Below are 19685 nucleotides of genomic sequence, written 5' to 3'. Positions count from 1 at the left end.
TCAAACTCAAAATTAATTAAAAAATAAATCCTTCATTATCTCTTTTTTTTTTTAAGTGTAAATTTTCCCCTAAAAATAATTTCAAATACTAATTAGGTAACTTTCACCTAAATTCAATTAAGGAATCCAATAAATACAAACATTAAATTAATGTTTTTCAATTCATCATCTTCAGCCAAAATGTTACATTTAGTTTTGATCATCATTTAGGAAATTATTGAAATTTTCAGGATTATAGATCCATGAATGTTCTCCCAAATTCATAACACACAAAATGCTTCAGTCAATTATCTCAAACAAAATCGGCACAGAGGGAAACATTTTTCTCCAATGATCATTAGGTTAATCAAAATAATAAAAAAAAGATTAATAATTATAAATAATGATGAATAAATGAAAAATAACGGCTGGATTAGGAGATACAAGTGCTGAATCAGTGCAGCTGTGACAGCTGGAGACATGATTAGGAGACAAACGTACAAAACAGAATTAATTTTGTGGTCAAACTTTGTTGACTGCCTTAAGCTTTCCAGCTGGTGGAGCGCTGCACCTTGTAAACCATCCGCTTGATGAGTCTGACTTCAGTCGGCATTTCTCGCTCCAAATGCTCAGAGAAAGCAAACAAAATCGGAGGCACCTCAGAGTTAACAATAATCCAAATTCTCCCAGCGTAGACAGCGTTTGTTTGGCTGCTCACAGTAACAGTTCGTGCTGAATGTCCCTGACAGGCAGAGACAAATGCCATCATATGGCAGGAAGAGACAAACCATCCACAACAACAGAATACTTATTAATGCTCCACACTGAAGTCTTACATCAGCTCAAAAGAGAGTCTTCTGCGGGCTCCGGGACACTGTGAGCCACAGGTTTTTTTAAAGTTTTATTTAAAGTCGTGTTTCATGAAGCAGGGGCCAAGAATGGCCAGTAAATAGTTTTGGGACACCTACAAAACAAACAAACAAAAAGCACTGCAGGACGATAAAGAGACCAGAGCCTCATCCAACGCAGGAGATGACCGAATCCATAAATGATGTCATTACAGCCGATCACTTTAACTGCTCTTGCCAATCCAGTGCAGGGTTGTGGGGCTGGAGCCCTAACAGCTCCCACAGAGGGGTACAGGGCCTGTCCAGACAACCATACACACTCATTCACAGTTAAGGCAAATTTAGAGTTACCCATTTATCTAACAAGCATGTCCTCTGACTGTGGCACAAAGCTGGGGTACCCTGAGGAAGTCCAAGGGCATCCACACAGGGTGCCCCAGAAGGGAAGTGGGTTCAAATCCAGGAGCTTCTTTCTGTGGGGCAGCACTGTGGTAACTGCTGCGCCACCGTGCTGCCACAATTCTTAACTTGTAACATAAAAATGTCAAGAATGTCAAGATTAATCACAAAAACAAAAAGAGTCTCGAAACTGTAGACACAGATGAAGAGAGCAATAATTCTTGCAAGTCAGAGCCTCTGCTGTGGCTTTCAGCGACACTTTGACCCTTTCAGACCAAACTCCGTGACTGTGACCACGTTTCTACCCCAAGTGAAATCTCATGTGTCGATTTAAACTTCCCTGCTGAGTAAATCCTTGATCACAAATGGCGCAACCAAACGGTTTCTCTCCTGTGTGAACCGTGATGTGAGACTCCAGGTGCGTTTTTCGGTTAAATTTCTTGCCACAAACATCGCAACCGTACGGTTTCTCCCCAGTGTGAACGATCATGTGCGTCCTAAGGTGGGATTTGCGGTTAAATCTTTTGCCACACACGTCGCAGCCGAATGGCTTTTCTGCCGTGTGGACGGTCATGTGCGTCGTCAGATGAGTCTTCCGTTTAAATCTTTTACCGCAGTCGTCGCACCCAAACGGTTTTTCTCCTGTGTGGGCTATCATGTGTATCTTTAGATTATTCTGATGCCTTGCTCTTTTGCCACAAATATCGCACACAAACGGTTTCTCCCCTGAATGGATTGTCACATGCGTCTTCAGATTCTGGTGATGCGTAAACCTTTTTCCACAAATGTCACAGCCAAATAACTTTTCTCCCGTGTGGACCCTCATGTGTGATTTAAGATTGTACAGGTACTTAACTCTTTTGCCACAGAACCCACAGCCAAACGGTTTCTCTCCCGTGTAAATTTTGATGTGCGAGTCTATGCTTTGCTTCCGTTTAAAACATTTCATGTTATCCAAACAGCCTGAAGAACCATTTTCTGAATTACGTCTGATGTGCCTCTTAAGAGACTGCTTGTAGACAAAATGTTTACCGCACGCAGAGCAGCTAAAGTTTTTTTTCGGAGTGTTATGTCCCGCCTCACTAGGAACGCCCGACTCGAGCTTTCCATTTTCACTGTCTTCAGTTTCAGGTCCAGAATCTGACAACGGGCCCTGCCAATCCTCATCACTGACCTCCGTCTCTGAAGAGTCAGAAGCCCCTTTAACAATATTTGTTTGTAAATGAGTACTGGGATCAGGTTTCCTGGCTAGTTCTAGTGATCTACCGTCCTCTCCGTAAGTTTCTATCTTAATCCATTTAGTCAAGCTGCTGCTTGGAGGCTCAGCCGCCGTGCAGTCTTTAGTTTGGCTTTTATGAAGCTGTGAAAAATGAGGTTTCTCTTCATCATCTTCACTCTTTACTAGAATATTGAATGGAAACCCGGTGATTTCAGTCTCCTCGAACCCATTAAGATGCTCTCCCTCCTGACTGGCCAGCAGTTCCTCCTGCTCCGTCTTTATGTAGAGGTGTTCCGAGTAATGCTGGTCCCATGGAGCCTCTTCTTTGATCACCACAAGTTGCTGAATATCTGCAGGCAACAATGAAACACGTTTACATCGATAACCGATTTGAAATACACCGACACTCATCCTCAGCAGTTTGAAATCCTTGTAGTGCGTTTTAACTCACACCACGTATTCACTGAGTTTTAGGCTACGTCCACACGCACAAGGGTATTTTTGAAAATGGAGATTTTCCGTTTTTTTGTTGTTGTTTTTTTAAAAATCCCATCCACACGTAAACGCAAAATTAAAGGAAAACACTACTAGGAACATGTAAAAGCAACAGGTGGCGATATATTCCTAACTGTGTAGAAATGTTGGCCAATCAGAAGTCTAGAAGCCTCGGTGGGAAAAAGTAAACAAAGCTGGGGCATAGAAGCAGAACTGAGTGGTATGTGTGGAGGGACAGTAACTGTGTGTATGTCAGCATTTAAACACTGCAGAGAGTAAAATTAACAGTAACAGTATTTTGTTTAAGTCCGCCATTGTAGAAATTCATTTCACCGAAACAATAACGTGGCGCACAGTGTGACGTCAAAAAATGCGCACACCTTTGACGCTGCATTTTCTCCGTTTTCCTCGTCCACACGTAAACGCAAAAACGAAGTTTTCAAAAATATCCACCCTAGCAGGCGTTTTTAAAAATCTCCGTTTTCAGTTACCGAAAACACCGTTTACGTGAGGACGAAAGGTGCAAACGCACAGAAAAATCTGCGTTTTAAAAACACCCGTGTACGTAGCCTTAATCAGTCTCTCCGGGCAGCCAGATCCTGCAATTCCTCTACACACACTGTACGGGTCCAATAAACAGCCATTACTTCCAGCTCACGATAAGCCGACAGTTTATGTATTCAGACTGCATCCATCAACTGTTCCAAGTGAGCTAGTGGTGCCCAGAGTGTGAGCCAGACAAACTGGTCCAATTATACTGCACAGCAAAGTATGATGTTAGGAATAGAGTATATCAAGATTTACCAGTCACCAGTTATTCAACTAAAAATTCTGTTTCTGTTTAACATCTACATGCTCCCACTGGCACAGATTATAAACAACAACAAAATAAACTATCACAGCTATGCAGATGACACACAAATATATATCACAATGTCACCAGGAGACCGAGGCCCTGTACAGGCTCTTGGTAAATGCATTGAGGAAATTAATGACTGGTTGTGCCACAATTTTCTCCAACTAAACAAAAACAAAACTGAGGTAATAGTCTTTGGCGCCAAAGAAAAACGATTACAGGTCACCAGAGAACTTCAATCTATACATCTAAAAACCACAAACCAGGCGAGAAATTTGGGTGTAGTGATGGATGCAGACCTAAACTTAGAAAAACACATTAAGACAATAACAAAGTCAGCTTACTATCACCTCAAGAATATATCAAGGATAAAAGATCTGATGTCTCAACAGGACCTGGAAAAACTAGTCCATGCATTCATTTTTAGTAGGCTTGATTACTGTAACAGCATCTTTACAGGTCTACCTAAAAAAATCAGTCAGACAACTACAGCTCATTCAGAACTCTGCTGCTCGAGTCCTCACTAAGACCAAAAAAGTGGACCACATCAGTCCAGCTCTGAGGTCTTTACACTGGCTGCCTGTCCGTCAGAGGATAGACTTTAAAGTTCTGATGCTGGCCTATAAAGCTCTGAATGGTTTAGGACCAAAATACATCAGTGACCTCCTGACCCAGTATGAAGCTTCCAGATCCCTCAGGTCATCTGGATCCGGTCTTTTATCAGTTCCCAGAGTCAGAACCAGACACGGAGAAGCTGCATTCAGCTTTTATGCTCCTTATATCTGGAACAAACTCCCAGAAAGCCTCAGATCAGCTGAAACACTCAGTTTATTTAAATCCAGGTTGAAGACTCACCTGTTCTCAGCTGCATTTGAATAAAGCACCAAATCCACACTTTAAGCTTAAATTTCAAAACTTACATTTAACTACTGATTTTATCTACTGTTCTGATTTTATCTGTTTTGATTTTATATACTGTTGTTTGTTTGTTTGTTTGTTTGTTTGTTAGTTAATTAGTTAGTTAGTTTATTTGCTTGTTTTAATCAATTTTAAATCATGCTTTTTATTTGTTCTTGTTTCTAATGTCTCTGTAAAGCACTTTGAATCACCTTGTTGTTGAATTGTGCTATACAAATAAACTTGCCTTGCCTAAAAATACACATCACATTTACAAGTATACACATTTCTATGGGTGAGGATCATTTAATACTGTTTTAGTAATTATAAACATTACTGTAATGTAATGATCATTGTCTATCTTATATTAAAAACCATGAGTTAATATCTTGCTAGAACAATAGTAGCAGCTGGGGTTTTTTTGCAAATTATACCTTTACTTGCATGTGTAAAGATGGCGTTTCATGGTCCCTGGCACTGTCGTTTTTAAACATGCACATTCAATTAGGGAACAAAAACATTCAACGATGACAAGGTCATTCAGAATATTTAGGTAGTCAGGTGACCTTAGTGTTTGAACACATTGTTTCTGAACTAACCCACTAAAGCAAGCTTAGACCTTAACACTGCCCAGCTGGTTGCATATAGTAGAAGGGCCGATGACAGGTGCATCAACTAATCAGCCTCTCTTCACCACCAGATGCAGCCATCACTCAGGATCAGGTAAATCTGGACTTAGACCACATGACCTTTTTCAATCAGTATGCTCTCTACCAAACTGAAGCCCTTTTTAATGGTTTTCTTAAAGCTCAGCAGCTGTTTAGTCCCCATCCCTTGAATACTCTTTCCATTGTGCATGTGGAAATGCTATTTAACTATTAAAACACAGCCGAGAGTTCCACTGTTGATTTTTTTTTTTTCCTCAATCTGACTTCAAACGCTTCAGTCATCTCCTGTCACGATCATTCAAGATTTTTTGGAGAAGATTGTTCACCACTATATCCTTCCAGGTTTTAAAAGAAATGCATCAGAGAGATCCTGTGCCACTTTCAGTAATTTCAGTCATTTTCTCTGCTTAATTCAGGGCAATCTGAAGCTGAGTAACATCTGTTCCACAAACATAGATCTACATCTTCTGACATGGTGGTTTAAACAATGAGAAGCTCCAGTTTGCTCCACACGGCTAGTCTGCCAAGACTTATTTTTCTACAACAAAGTCTGAACTACAAGCTAACTTTGTACCAGGTTACATAAAAATTACTGCAAACCTAACCTCCACAGAAGGTTACGGTCAAGATATGGGACATACAAAACCACCACCAACTGGAAAACAGTGCTGTTTCTCAGATGAACAGATGATCTCAGATGGACCTGTCTAAAGATTGTAAAACCAACTTAAGCTTTGTTTTTCCCTGATGACCAAAGAAATATAGTTTCTTATTTTTCTTTAAACTTTAAATCTAATTAATTCTTCTATAAGACTCAATATGGTGATCTAACCCTAACATAGAACTTTTATTTCTTGAAATTTTAAAAACTTAATTTCAAAAAGGTTTGAATGTTATGTAAAATGCAAATAAGAAACATAATTCAACCATATTTCTTTTTTGTAACCCAGTGGGAGCAGGTTAGTAACATGATTGGTTATAAAAAGAACATCTTAGAGAAGCAGAGTTTTTCAGAAGTAAAGATGGGCAGAGGTTTACTAAGCTGCAAACTTTGGAACTTTTTTTTTAGAAGAATGTAAAATTTTGGAGAATTTGAACATCTCTGTGCACAACGGAGAGTCTGAAAATCTATATTGGGTGCTCGTAATCTTCATGCCCTCAGGCGGCACTGAATTAAAAGGAAATTTTGTCATGGAAGTCAGTGCATGAGCTCAGGAACACTTCAAGAAATCACTGTCTGAACACAGCTCACGGTGCCATCCGCACATGCAGGTCAAAGCTCCATCATGTAAAGAAGGAGGCACATGTGAACAGGACCCAGAAAGGCCAAAGTCTTCTCTTTAAACTGGACGGAAGCAAAGTGGAAAACTGTTCTGTGGTCAGATGGACCGAAACTTGAGATTCCTTTATGAAAGCACGGACTCTGCAGCCTAAAGAGGAGAGTCTTCAGCAAGTCCGGACTCGACTGAGATACTAATGAGTCTAATAACTTGCACGGTCAGCATTTTTGCCAGCTTTCCTCTCAGCTGTTGAATGTATACAATTTTTTTTCCAGAACTGGTGACCACGCAAAGCATGCACAGATTAATAACTGTGCTTTTCCCATCACACTTACACACTGTGATCTGTGTTGCATCTAACCTCTTCCTACTTTTTCCCTAATACTACAGTTTGCTCTTCATTGTGAAATACTCTGCTTTGCTGCAGACACACACGGACTTTGACTAAACCATTGCAACAGCCATTCCACTGCAGATTTTCTTTTGTCCTACCACATGACCCAGTTTCAGCCAAGCTTTAAGCCATCACACAAATGGGCTCATATTTGACTTATGGCCTCCTACGACTTATGGTTCGTATTTGACACATTGCTTCAGAATAAAAGGCGTTAAACAGACTGAATATAACTTTAAAGATCTTACAAACCCACAGCACACTAACGTGTACTCACTATGAACAGTGCTTTTTAATGCTACACACAGTGTGTGTAGGGCTGCCACAAACGATTATTTTGATAGTCGACTAGTCACCGATTATTTATGCGATTAGTCGACTAATCAGATCATCATCCATTGGACGTAAAACTACAGCTTATTGCACCAGCAGCATCTGCTCTTCTATAACTATCATTAGCTTACAGCTTTAAGCTTTTAAGGTGCTAACTAAAAATAAAGACAAGATGATAGTTTATTCAATTTTAATGAAATTTGCAGATTGTTTCGGTAAAGTTGAATAAACTCCTTGCTATCTAAAATATAACAGGACACCGGAGTATATTCTCCAGCATCTCACACTTCTGATAATCAGCTGTCTGCTTGACGTTTATTCAGCTGTGTAAAAACTATAACTTTAATCTCAGCCAAACCGATTTACTCAGGAACAAATAAAATACTAAAAAAAAAAAGCCAAACAATAACATTTTAAGTTATCTAAGTGACTCATATATATTTAACCTGAGTCGCAAAAGACGGCGGTGGGTTTGAAAACAATTTGCCGGGAGTCTGGTGTTCTCACGGCGCTAGTGACCTAGCCCCCGGCTAGCTATCGAGCTAGTGGGTAACAGACGTCTCCGAAAACGTCGGAGCGCTTTTGAAAATATGTGGTGTCCTGATAAACTGAGCCGATATTTGAGGTTTACACAGCTACATTCTCGCCTGAAAATATGTTAAACGTTTATTTTGTGACCCAGAAAGAATAATAAGAGTAATATTAAAACTAGCTAGCTGCCGCCATTGTTGGAAAATGAGCTGGGCCGCGCTATGAATTCTGGGACACAGCTGCTTCTTCTTCTTCGGGGTTTAACGGCAGCTGGCATCCTTGTACATGCAGTGCTGCCATCTTCTGTTTCAGTCCGTTATTACACTCTTAAATCCTACTTATTCCTGCGTCTTTTGCAATCTTACAAAGCTTCAAACGACACGTCGACTATTAAATCAGTCGTCGACGATTTTGATAGTCGACGTAATCGTGACTAGTCGACAAATCGTGGCAGCCCTAAGTGTGTGTGAGGTGTATTACGTGTTCAACCTCTTCTTCCATTTTCTAATGTTAGTTTGCTCTTTGTGAAATGCGCTGCTCTGCTGTAGACATGTCTGCGTTTGCGTTTTGTCATGCACGGCACACAAAGGCTCCATTATGTGAACATGTTCGTGGCTGGTTTGCCAAACCCTGTGTTGGTTTAACAACCCGATAAAAGCCTGTGCTCGTAGAAGCATGTATGGCAGCGCTAACTTTAAGTAATCATGTTCTGTATGACTTTATCAGGCTCACACTGTTGTGGAGGAATTCTCGCCCACTCCTCTTTACTGTGTTGCTTCAGATCATTGAGGTTTGCAGGAATTCATTTATGCACAGCTCTCTTAAGGTCCCACTACAGGGCTGCCCAATCCCAGTCCTCGAGAGCTACTATCCTGCAGCTTTTAGATGCATCCCTACTCCAACACAGCTGAATCAAATGAATGGCTTGTTATCAGGCCTTTGCCAAACACGATGGCATGCTGAAGAGGTAATCAAACCATTTGATTCAGCTGTGTTGGAGTAGGGATGCATCTAAAAGCTGCAGGACGGTAGCTCTCGAGGACCGGGATTGGGCACCCCTGTCCCACTACATCATTTCAATCAAGCTGAAGCCTGGACTTCAACTAGGCCATTGCAACACCTTTCTGCCCCCTTTTCCAGCCAGTCTGTTGCAGATTTGCTGCTGTGCTTGGAATCACTGTCCTGTTATATAACCCAGTTCAGGCCAAACTTCAGCTGTTAGACAGGTGACCTCACGTTTGACTCCTGGATGCTACGTCGCAACTGCTGTGGAGGCAGTTTTTCCACATAGTGCTTCTACATGTAGGCTAAGTTTCTGAAACTGTGGACTACGTCACGTGTTGCTGTTCACGTCAGACATAGACTGAACACCTGCTAAGGAGCACACGGGTTTTTATTATGCCCTGATATGTTTAAGCTGTGAATACAGTCAGGCGTATTATAAAACAAGTTCTGCATAACCTGGATTTCTGTATGTTAGCCGGCTTGAGAAGACTTATAGTCATGTCAGTCAGAGATGCAAGAGGAACACGTGGTAGGTATATAGAAAGAATATCAAAATATTAACAGAAATAAGTAGATGTGGCAATCACCAGCAGACACTACACAATGCTGTATTTTCACAATAAAACAACATTTGAATTTTTTATATTTTGCGATATGCCGAGTACTGCAACAACATATTTCAATTCATCGCCTTTTTTAACTGCAAATTATGTCGCCAAAGTTAAACTTCGTCAATATCAGTTTTATCTAATAAGACAAAGTTTATCTCGCTTCAATTATTAATTAGTCTGCAGCTAAATGGAGTCAGGTTGGCAATTATATGCAATTGCATGTAATAAATTGTCAAGAATCACACATCTGTGGACTCAAGTCCAAGTCAGACTGCAACTGTTTGCAGAAAGGTTTCCTCCAATCAGACTACCCGTGACCTTGGAACCAAAAGTGGTCATGAGTGCAACAACTTCAAGCTCTGGGCAACCAGAATATGCAGAATGTGAAAAATACAAAACACAATCACTATTTTTGTAGATGTAAGGAGGTTGCTGTCTCATTTGTACTCATGTGACTGAACGATTAGCTTACCCTGAAGTACGAGGTAGATCTGTCAAGTTAAGGGTCCAGTGTTGGATGGTTTTTCAGTTGAGCCAATTTAATGCATGTTTAACAAGTATTTTAATTAATTTCATAAAATATTGATATTTGGGGTCCCTGTAACGATGCATCGACACCACACACCTGTGTATAGGCCACCCTAGCACTGCAAATAAGTCAACAGAGCAAAACATGGCAAAAAACTTATTTCTCATGCAACAGCTGCACATCACAGAAGTGATACTTTGAGCCTGTTGCTCATTTAAATGTATTATATTCAGGTTTGACACTGTTATCACTTTCTCTTGTTGTGAGAACCAACTATAATTATTTGGCTTATTTAATGTTCTTGGTAATAAACACCCCACACTACAGACTCTTTATGCATGCACAGAAGCAATGCATGAAAAACTGGGCACATCCTTACTGCTTAGTAGGCTGCAGCCAGGAGTCAAATGTGAGGCCATCTGTCTGACAGCTAAAGCTTGGTGTAAACTGGGTCATGCAACAGGACAACGATGCCAAGCACAGCAGAAAATCTGCAACAGACAGGCTGAAAAAGGGAAGAATGGACATGTTGCAATGGCCGATCAAAGTCCAGACTTCAGACTGACTGAAATGCTGCGGCGGGACCTTAAGAGAGAGCTGTGCATACATGAATGCCGCAAACCTCAATGAGCTGAAGCAATGCCCTGAAGGAGAGTGGGCCAAAAATTCCTCCGAAGTCACACAACAGCGACTTCAAGTTATTTCTGCTAAAGGTGGTTTTGCAGCGGCTGAATCATGGAGTGCATTTAGTTGTCCACAAACTGTTTCTTCATTTGGGTTCAGATTTTTGTTCAATAAATAAACGACACGGTGTAATATCGGTTGCTATCCATCTCAGGCTGTTTTTAAATCATTTTAAAGACCCGTTAAGGACCTGATTGTGTCTTCATATCAAACATCTTAGATTAAAACCAAATTTATCCAGCCCTACGGCGAGCTAGCAGCTAGTTAGCGGTTTTCTCCAAATAAAATCTGAGATTATTCTCACCATCGGCTCGGTTAATATCAGCATCCTGCAGCTGATGGAGTCCGAGCGGTTTGATCTCTGGTTTTTCTTCAAACGGCAGGCTGTCAGCGGCGTACTGCTGCAGATAATCCACTTCGTCCATGCTGTCAGCGGCTATCCTCTTCTTTAAAACAAACTGTGGGCTCCTTTCAGACGAACCAGGCCTGCGCGGAATCGACTTCCGAACACAGACGCGATGTTTGCATGTCTGTCCGGACCTGATGCATGAATGTGTCACAGACACGGACTCCAACAGGGCGTCCACTCTCCTTGACTTCTTTTTTGGGGGAAGATTTGTTGACGTGTCTCCTGCGTTTTCTGAGCAGGCATCCGCTCGGGCACCTTTATCCCAGGTCACCGCAGCGACCACGAGATTTAAAAAAAATCATAGCTGTGGGGAAACCTGCAGATTTATGAATCCTGTCACAGCGTGGGACTTCACTGAGAAAATTAAAATTCATTGTACCTGACAGGAGTACTTTGTAACCAACCTCGTGATATTTCCTTTAAAGTTTTGTATCCACAAATTAGATACAAAACTTTTCTAACTCTAAAAAGAATTTTATGGCTTCTAAAAAAAGAAATAAATAGAACCATAGGTCAAAAGTGTTTTTCGCAGGAAAGAAGTCTGTTTAAAAATGTCTTCTGGCATCACTTCTGGCATTTAACATTTATTTATGTTAACATTTATTTATGTTAACATTTATTTTTCTAGATATATAAATTAGCTTATCGTTAGCTTATCTTTTGCACTTTTAATTTCTGTATGTTAATTTCATTACAACAAAATTCTGTCTTAAATGAAAGGGTTAGGTTTCATATTGAATCTTAGATAAATCCAGTTGTGGCTTTGAGCCTCCCTTGGAAAGTTGATCATTTGGTTTCTTAAGAGTAATTAATTTGAAATAAACATCATGATATTTATTTATTTATTTATTTATTTATTTATTTATTTATTATTTTTTGGTTGGTTGGTTGATTTATTTTTAAATCCTTTATTTAAACAGACAATCACATTGAGCTCAGTGTCTCATTTTCAAGAGCTACGAATACTGTATACAACACAGGCAGACACATAATACACTGTCCTAAAAACTTAAAAGAGCACTTTTTAATCGGAGTATAGAATTAGTTAATCAGTTAAACATCTGGGATATAGAGGGGCAATGATGAGACAACCCCCCAAACAGTTATGGTGTTACAGGTGGAGGCCACTCTCATTTTTTCTGACTATTTTTTTCAATAGTTTTGCATTTGGCTAGGATCAGTGTCACTACTGGTAGCTTGAGGCGATATTTGGACCCTAGAGAGGTTGCACAGCTAGTCCAAATCCTCCAGGATGGCACATAAATATGTAGCAGTGCTAGAAGGTTTGCTGTGTCTCCCAGCGTGGAGGAGACTCCAGGAGACAGATCGTCACTCTAGGAGAACTGGACAGGGAAGTAGGGGGTCCTTAAACCAGTATCTGCTGACTGATTAGATTAATTTAGATGTACTGATGGGGAAGGCAGATGATGGTTCTGGAGGGCAGAAGGGGTGGAGTGTGGGAGGACAAGTGAGTATTCCAGTATGAGTACTGGACTGGAGAACTAGGAACCACTTACCAACAAGTAATAAGGTTTGGAAACCTGAGAGGCAAAGAGTGAATGTTTCAGCTGGGCTTTTATTCCAGAGGGGTGATGAGAAAATGGGAAGCAGATGTGCAGGCTGGACCAGAAAGTAGGGCAGCTCCACCCATGGGTGGTACAGTGAGCCAAGGCACTGCCCCTACTCCACCTGAGAGCAAGACAGAGAGAGAGGGGGGAAAGAGGAACAAGGGAGAACAAAGGAGAACAGGCTGCTGAAACCAGGACATGTTTTTTCTCTCAGGTCCTGTGTCCAAATGTTTTTGGCTAAATATGAAAAACTGGATATTGCCAGAGACCATAAAAGACTTAAAGAACACCTAATATGGTGACGATCTGTAGTCTCTGTGTGGGTATAGTGTTTGTTTGCTCTGCTGATGCATTTTTAATGGAATCATCTACAACACTGTCTAAACATTTTTTTCAGAAGTTCTCTGCTGTGGTGATAACATGTTTTATTTCTTATCCAATATATTTAACTTTTTACACCAATGGACACTGTTTACATGATTCCTAAACCTAAAATGTAAATATATGTGTTCTCACCTGTGCCTCAGGTGGAGGTATTTGGCTCAGCTCACTTTGAAAAACAAGCTGAGAAGATATTCATACTGTCAGTGATGTGCAGTTGGGCATGGGTTGCACTCACACAAGGTATGTCCACAGAAAAGAGGTTATCAACTAAACTGTTCAGTAAGACCCATTAGATTTAGATCTAAAATAATACTGCAACAAGTAATTCCACATCATTATTAAACCTGTATATGGGCCACCTTTACAGGTCACACAACAAATTGACACATAAACAACCTATTTTAAACCACACCATGAACCAGCAAGCATAAGTACAGCCATAGACCCACAATACACTTAGAGAAATGTAGCCACAGCTATAAAAGTGCTAAAATATGTCTTAAAGTTGAAATTCTACAAAGCAGGAGAGACATTTTCTGTAGAAGTGCAAATAACAGCACAAAAGCTGGGGTCACTTACTATGACCCCTCTATATGGCCTCTCCATAACTGAAAACACTGCAGCTGTTTATGGCCATTTCTTCACCTTTCTTCATGATGTAATAATTTATAAATCAGAAAAGGGGTTGAAAAAGAACCTGAGACGTTTCTGCAGGGAAAAGAAACATTCAACACAATGATTTTAAAAACATACAAATCAGAATCAAATGTGCAAAGAGGTAGAGTTGGCTCCAGATCTTTGAGTTTGACACCTGTAATATAGGTAGTCTCAGTTTGTGAATGACTGACAGCTCACAGCATAAAAAAATAACATCACAGAATAATCAGATATCATCTGAAGCAAAGCATCATAAATACCCACCATCCTGGGTAAGTTCTTTTTTTATTATAAACTTTAAAATACACACATAAAAAAGTTTACAAATACAATGAAATCACGTACTTCTTACTGATACAGTTGCTGATTTTACAAGCATGGAAGTGCAGATTATTATGTGTGAATACGCATGTGTCTCTTTAGATTCCCCTGTCTCGTAAATCTTTCGCCACAAACACCACAGGAGAACGGTTTCTCCCCTGTGTGAACACCCGTGTGTCTTTTAAGTGTATACTGATGTCTAAATCTCTTCCCACAAACGTCACACCCGAATGGCTTCTCTCCTGTGTGAACTCTCATGTGACTCTTCAGAACCCCCTGCTCGGTAAATTTTTCACCACAAATGTCACAACCAAAAGGCCTCTCTCCCGTGTGGACCCGCATGTGTCTCTTAAGATGCGTATTTCGACTGAATGTTTTACCACAGTCGTCACAGCAAAATGGTTTCTCTCCAGTGTGAACTCCGCTGTGCCGTTTAAGACTCCCCTGCTCTGTAAATCTTTCACCACAAACATCACAGCCAAATGGTTTTTCTCCCGAGTGGACTCTCATGTGTCTTTTAAGATTATACTGAAGTCTAAATTTTTTTCCACAGGCATCACAACTGAAGGGCTTCTCTCCAGTGTGGACTCTGATGTGGATCTTAAAGTGTGTCTTCTGGCTAAACTTTTTACCACAAAATCCACAGTCAAATGGTTTTTCTCCCGTGTGGACGGTCATGTGTATATTAAAATGTGTCTTCCGGCTAAATGTTTTCCCACAAATGCCACATCCAAAGGGCTTCTGTCCTGTGTGGATTCCTCTGTGCCTCTTCAAACTCCCCTGTTCTGTAAAATGTTTACCACAAATGCTACAACTAAATGGTTTCTCTCCCGTGTGAACTCTGGTGTGTGACTTGAGATTTGACTGATGGATAAATCTTTTTCCACAAACATCGCAAGCAAAGGGCTTTTCTCCAGTGTGAATTCTCATATGACTCTTAAGAACCCCCTGCTGTTTAAATCTTTTGCCACAAAAACTGCAATCAAATGGCTTCTCTCCCGTGTGGACCCTCAGGTGTCTCTTTAGATCCCCTTGTCGGGTGAATCTTTTACCACAAACGCCACAACAAAATGCCTTCTGTCCTGTATGATCTCTCCTGTGTCCCTTTAGATTTTCAGACTGGCTACATTTTCCATCACAAACTTCACTCCCGAGTGCACTGCTCTCCTTCCAGCTGTTATCACTGTCTTCAGTTTCAGGTGCATAATCTGACAAAGGTTCCTGCCAATCTTCATCGTCATTATTACTGACTTCTGTCTCAGAGGAGTCTGAAGTTTTTTCATCAGTTTTTGGTTGTAAATTACTTTTTAAGTCTGTGCCATTGGTTGATTCTGGTCCTCCACAGTCCTCTGCACCAGCTTCAGCTTTTATCTTTTCAGCTGAGCAGCTGCTCGGAGATTCTGCCTCTGTGCAGTTTCCAGTTTGGCTCTGATGAATATCTGAAGACTCAGGTTTCTCTTCATCATCTTCACTCTTCACAGGAACAGCAGTGAACAGGACACCTGTGATTTCAGCCTCCTCCTGCCCATTATGCGGTCCTCCCTCATGACTGGTCCAGATTTCTTCCTCTTCCTCCTTTATGTGGAGCAGCTCTCGATCCTGCTGGTCCAAACTGGGAGACCATTCAGGAGGAATTTCTTCTTTAACTACAAACAGCTGCTGGACTTCGGCAGAAGACACTGAAACAGACAAGTTCAACTGTCACCCCAAATTTTTATTTATTATTTTAAAAAAAAAGTCTACATTTTTCTAATAATACCGTAGTCAGAATAACATGATGTGAGCAAAACTGTAATGCTGCATGATTATTTATCAGAAAAAACTAAAATCAAATACAATTTTAAACAATTTTAATTAAAAAAATAAAAATAAAAAGTTATCAGAGGGCACAGATAAGGCAGGAGCATTGTTTGTTTGTAAAAGGTGTGCTACAGCTTTTTATGACTGCAGACTCGTCTGCAGGACAAGGACAAGGAGGACTTCAGGGAAATGTGACAGGAATGCTCATCCTTGGTGTCTGTAACTGAGTCTCCCTCGGCCATTCTTTTCTACTTGGATGGTTTCCCTTTCCTTCGCTCACTTTTTCTCTGCTGTGGTAGAAAAACATTAATAAATAAAGTGTAACCACAACAGCTCCAGATAATTCTTTGGTTTTATGTCTCACCAGCTGGTCTGTCAACCCTAGTCCACTATTTGACCTGGATTAGTGATTGACTCTCTTGAATTTAACTTTTTCTAAATGCCAACAAGACAAAGACCATGACTACAGCTCCTCCTGAATTATATTCTAAAATCTGTGGACTCTGTGGACTCTTTTAAAAAGCAGTTAAAACTTTTTCAACTTCTTATTGGTTTTTATGCAATCTTCACTTCATGTTGTCTTGACTTAATATATACATATTTGTTTATTTGTTTGCTGTTTCAGCACTTTATTTTCTTATTTCTTTTACTTTATTTAGTTGTATATCACTTTGTAACCACTAAACCCACACGACACACACTGGACAGGTTATGGTTATCAGCTGACTGAGGAACATCTCTGGGGAGAGGAGTGGTCTGGAAATCTGTGCTGCTGATGTTGTGCCAAAAAATGATCATCTGTCAGAATCGATGCCTGTATTTAAACTGCTGTAAATTACTTGTTTGCTTATAATCTGAGACAAATTTGTCAAACATATACATATTTCTCATGATGACTAAAGCTGCAATAGGTATTTTGCAAAGTGACTTTTATATATTTTTTCTTTATCCAGCTAAAAAGTCTCATTGACATTAAAAATTCCATTTTTAAGTTGCAATTTTATATATAAAGACAGACAGACAGACAGACAGATAGACAGACAGATAGATAGATATCCCTTCATGAATCTCGTTGACTGCAGTCAGTTTACTAATAGCAGCAAAGCACTGCACATAAAATCACACAGAAACAACTCTGTTGTGTGCCCACTCTAAAACAGTCCGGGTTGCACTAAACCTTCTCTTTAAATTCAATCTTTTTCGGTCCGTCATTACAAAGTTATTCTAATTATATAATAAGAGAATCGATTCTTTGGACATACTATATAAGAAGACCAATTTTTATTATAAGTCGGGAGTTTTCCAGCCACTCTTACCCCATCCTAGAAACACTGAATCTAATTAATGCGACTTCTCTTACCAGGTTGGTTTAAAGCATCATCATCGTGCTGCTGCAGCTGCTGCCCTCCAGTCTGCAGACTGTCTGTGTTTCGCTGCTGAACACAATCCACTTCCTTCATGATGCCCGTGTTTGTTCTCTAAAATCAACTGTAGGCTCCTTAAAGATGAACGGGGCCTGCGCAGAATCGATCACCGATCAGCGTGAAGGTCATGCTGATCGAACCTCCGTCAGCCTTCACCCATCCATGTATTACAGGAACCCGCAGAGACCCGAACAGGACAGCAGTTGCCATCGGTGATTTTACGAAAGATTTGTTTACGTCTGCTCTGTTCTGAGCAGGCATCTACACGGACGCCCTTCTTCTGCTTCTTTGGCAGTTTAAAGGCACCGGACATCAGTTTATATCGCTTTACTGCCTCTTACTGTCCTTCTCTAAATCTAAGTGTCCAAAATTACATTTCTAAAATAATTACCCTCTAATTCCTATAATGCAAACAATATGTTAAAATACTGTCACATATCTAAGACAGTCGCATTACACCCAGTCAAAAGCCATCCTTTTCTCTTTTATACGTGGGGATTTCATTTTTATTGTCACAAAATATTATGCAAACAACTTATTCCTCCAAGTTGTCCAAAAAATCCTGCTGCTCTTGTAAATAAGATAATTCTCAGTGGAATTACCTGCATGAAAGAAAAAATGAATTAAATAAAAACTTAAACTCTGAGTCATTTACTGTTGTAATAAGTCTGTCTGTAACATTAACCTGTTTGCTGGCAGGTTTTTTTTCTTCTCTTTGACACTCATTCAATACCTCATTCATAAAATCGTCATCAAAGCAGCAGAGCAGAATGAATTTATCTGCAACTTTTAGTTTAATACTTTTGTGTGCTGCATGAGGTTCCAAGTGGAATAAGTACAGTCAATCAAAAAGGATTTATAACACATAAATGTCCAATTTCAATAAAAGTATGTCTGTTTATATTTTACTATACCTTTATTGGGCTCTTGAGGATGAATCACAGCATCAGTGTAGTGTGGCATGGAAGCAATCAGCTTGTGGCTGTCACAGTGTGCAAACTGAGTGTAATGTTTAGGTTTTCAAAGAATCCAGAATGGAAGACACAAGAGGCAGAATGTTTAAAAAGTAAGACATTTATTTTCAGCGCATGCAAAACTGAGTCCCAAGGGGCAGGAAAAAATTAATCCAACACACAGTGAAAGACATCAGTGTGAGCAGGCTACACAACAAAAAGGGGAGTGGACCCAGCAGCATAAGCAGCCACTTTTCAAGTAATTCATTTGCACACATGAGCCTGATCTAAACCAGTTTTCTGCCCTTAATTATTTCTGCCTTGCTCTTCTCTCCCTGCTCCATTCCACATCTAAAACCTGCTTAATTTATTGGAACATAAGCAGAATAATACATAAACAAACTCAATATCAAGCAATTCCATTTCACCACTGAAAGTATAATTACACATTGTTTGTAAATTAAAAACCATGAGTGTTCTCCCTCATGTTTGGCCTAAAAAAGTTACATTCATGTAGAATTATAGAATTTTGTGATTATGATTATCATATTCTTTATTAAAAGTGTATCTTCTATATTTGAGGATTACCCATTCGAGTATTTTGAAAAGACCAGAAATCTACATCTACTTCTGGAACTGTACATTTATTTATGATGGTATTTCCAAACATTTGTGTAACAGTCTTACACTCATAAAACAAGTGTTCTGTTGTTTCAATGTTCCTTTTGCAAATACAATAATTCTCTACCATTAATTGAAGGAAATAAGCATTATTTCCTTAGATTTTAGAATTAGAAGCAAATCTCATTATGCCAACTAATCTTTAATATTGTTTTAAAATAATGTTTATTACTTTACACAGTGTCTGCTCCCACCCCCACAACCTCACCTGCAGTCAGCCTGGAATCCAGAGCCACACCACTGTGCCAGCCTCTCTCTTCACATGTTGCCTCCTGTGAGATTCCTGACACCCCTCCCCCACCCATCACCTTCACTCAATACCAGGTTGAGATGCAAATGAGGAGACTTCACTCAGGCAAGTCTGCTGGACCAGACGGAGTGAGTCCCCTTGTCCTCAAGACCTGTGCCCCCCAGCTGTGTGGAGTCTTTCATAAACTGTTTATGCTGAGTCTGAGTCTGCAGAGGGTCCCGGTGATGTGGAAGACATCATGCCTCGTCCCTGTACCAAAGACGCCTCGTCCCAGTGGCCCCCAGGATTACAGGCCCGTGGCACTGACCTCCCACATCATGAAGACCCTGGAAAGGCTCATCCTGGACCAGCTGCGACCCATAGTAAGACCACACCTGGATCCCCTTCAGTTCGCTTATCAGCCTCGTCTCGGAACAGAGGACGCCATCATCTACCTGCTCAATCGTGTCTACACCCATCTGGACCAGCCGGCGAGCACTGTGAGGGTCATGTTTTTTGACTTTTCCAGTG

The 19685-nt window shown here is 40.3% G+C and overlaps 1 protein-coding gene and 1 pseudogene across 2 annotated transcripts; both read right to left on the bottom strand.

Annotated features, from left to right (window-relative positions):
• Nucleotides 1–261: 261 nt before the first annotated feature.
• LOC146627171 (uncharacterized) lies at nucleotides 262–11347 on the bottom strand. Its single transcript, XM_085361711.1, has 2 exons — nucleotides 11033–11347; nucleotides 262–2795 (listed from the first exon to the last, which is right to left on the bottom strand). The coding sequence occupies exons 1-2, from the start codon at nucleotides 11151–11153 to the stop codon at nucleotides 1528–1530; spliced, it is 1389 nt and encodes a 462-aa protein (XP_085217837.1). The 5' UTR covers nucleotides 11154–11347; the 3' UTR covers nucleotides 262–1527.
• Nucleotides 11348–14165: 2818 nt separating this feature from the next.
• LOC146627170 (uncharacterized) lies at nucleotides 14166–17502 on the bottom strand (annotated as a pseudogene). Its single transcript, XR_014906483.1, has 2 exons — nucleotides 17228–17502; nucleotides 14166–15746 (listed from the first exon to the last, which is right to left on the bottom strand). The product of XR_014906483.1 is annotated as an uncharacterized LOC146627170 (transcript).
• Nucleotides 17503–19685: the final 2183 nt, after the last annotated feature.

This window comes from Diplotaxodon limnothrissa, linkage group LG8, assembly GCF_057381915.1.
Source record: "Diplotaxodon limnothrissa isolate DT_005_m linkage group LG8, D_limnothrissa_male_GT1.1, whole genome shotgun sequence".
In the NCBI taxonomy this organism is placed as follows: domain Eukaryota; kingdom Metazoa; phylum Chordata; class Actinopteri; order Cichliformes; family Cichlidae; genus Diplotaxodon; species Diplotaxodon limnothrissa.
The sequence above is the reverse complement of the archived record's forward strand: the minus strand, read 5'-3'. Positions and strand labels throughout refer to the sequence as shown.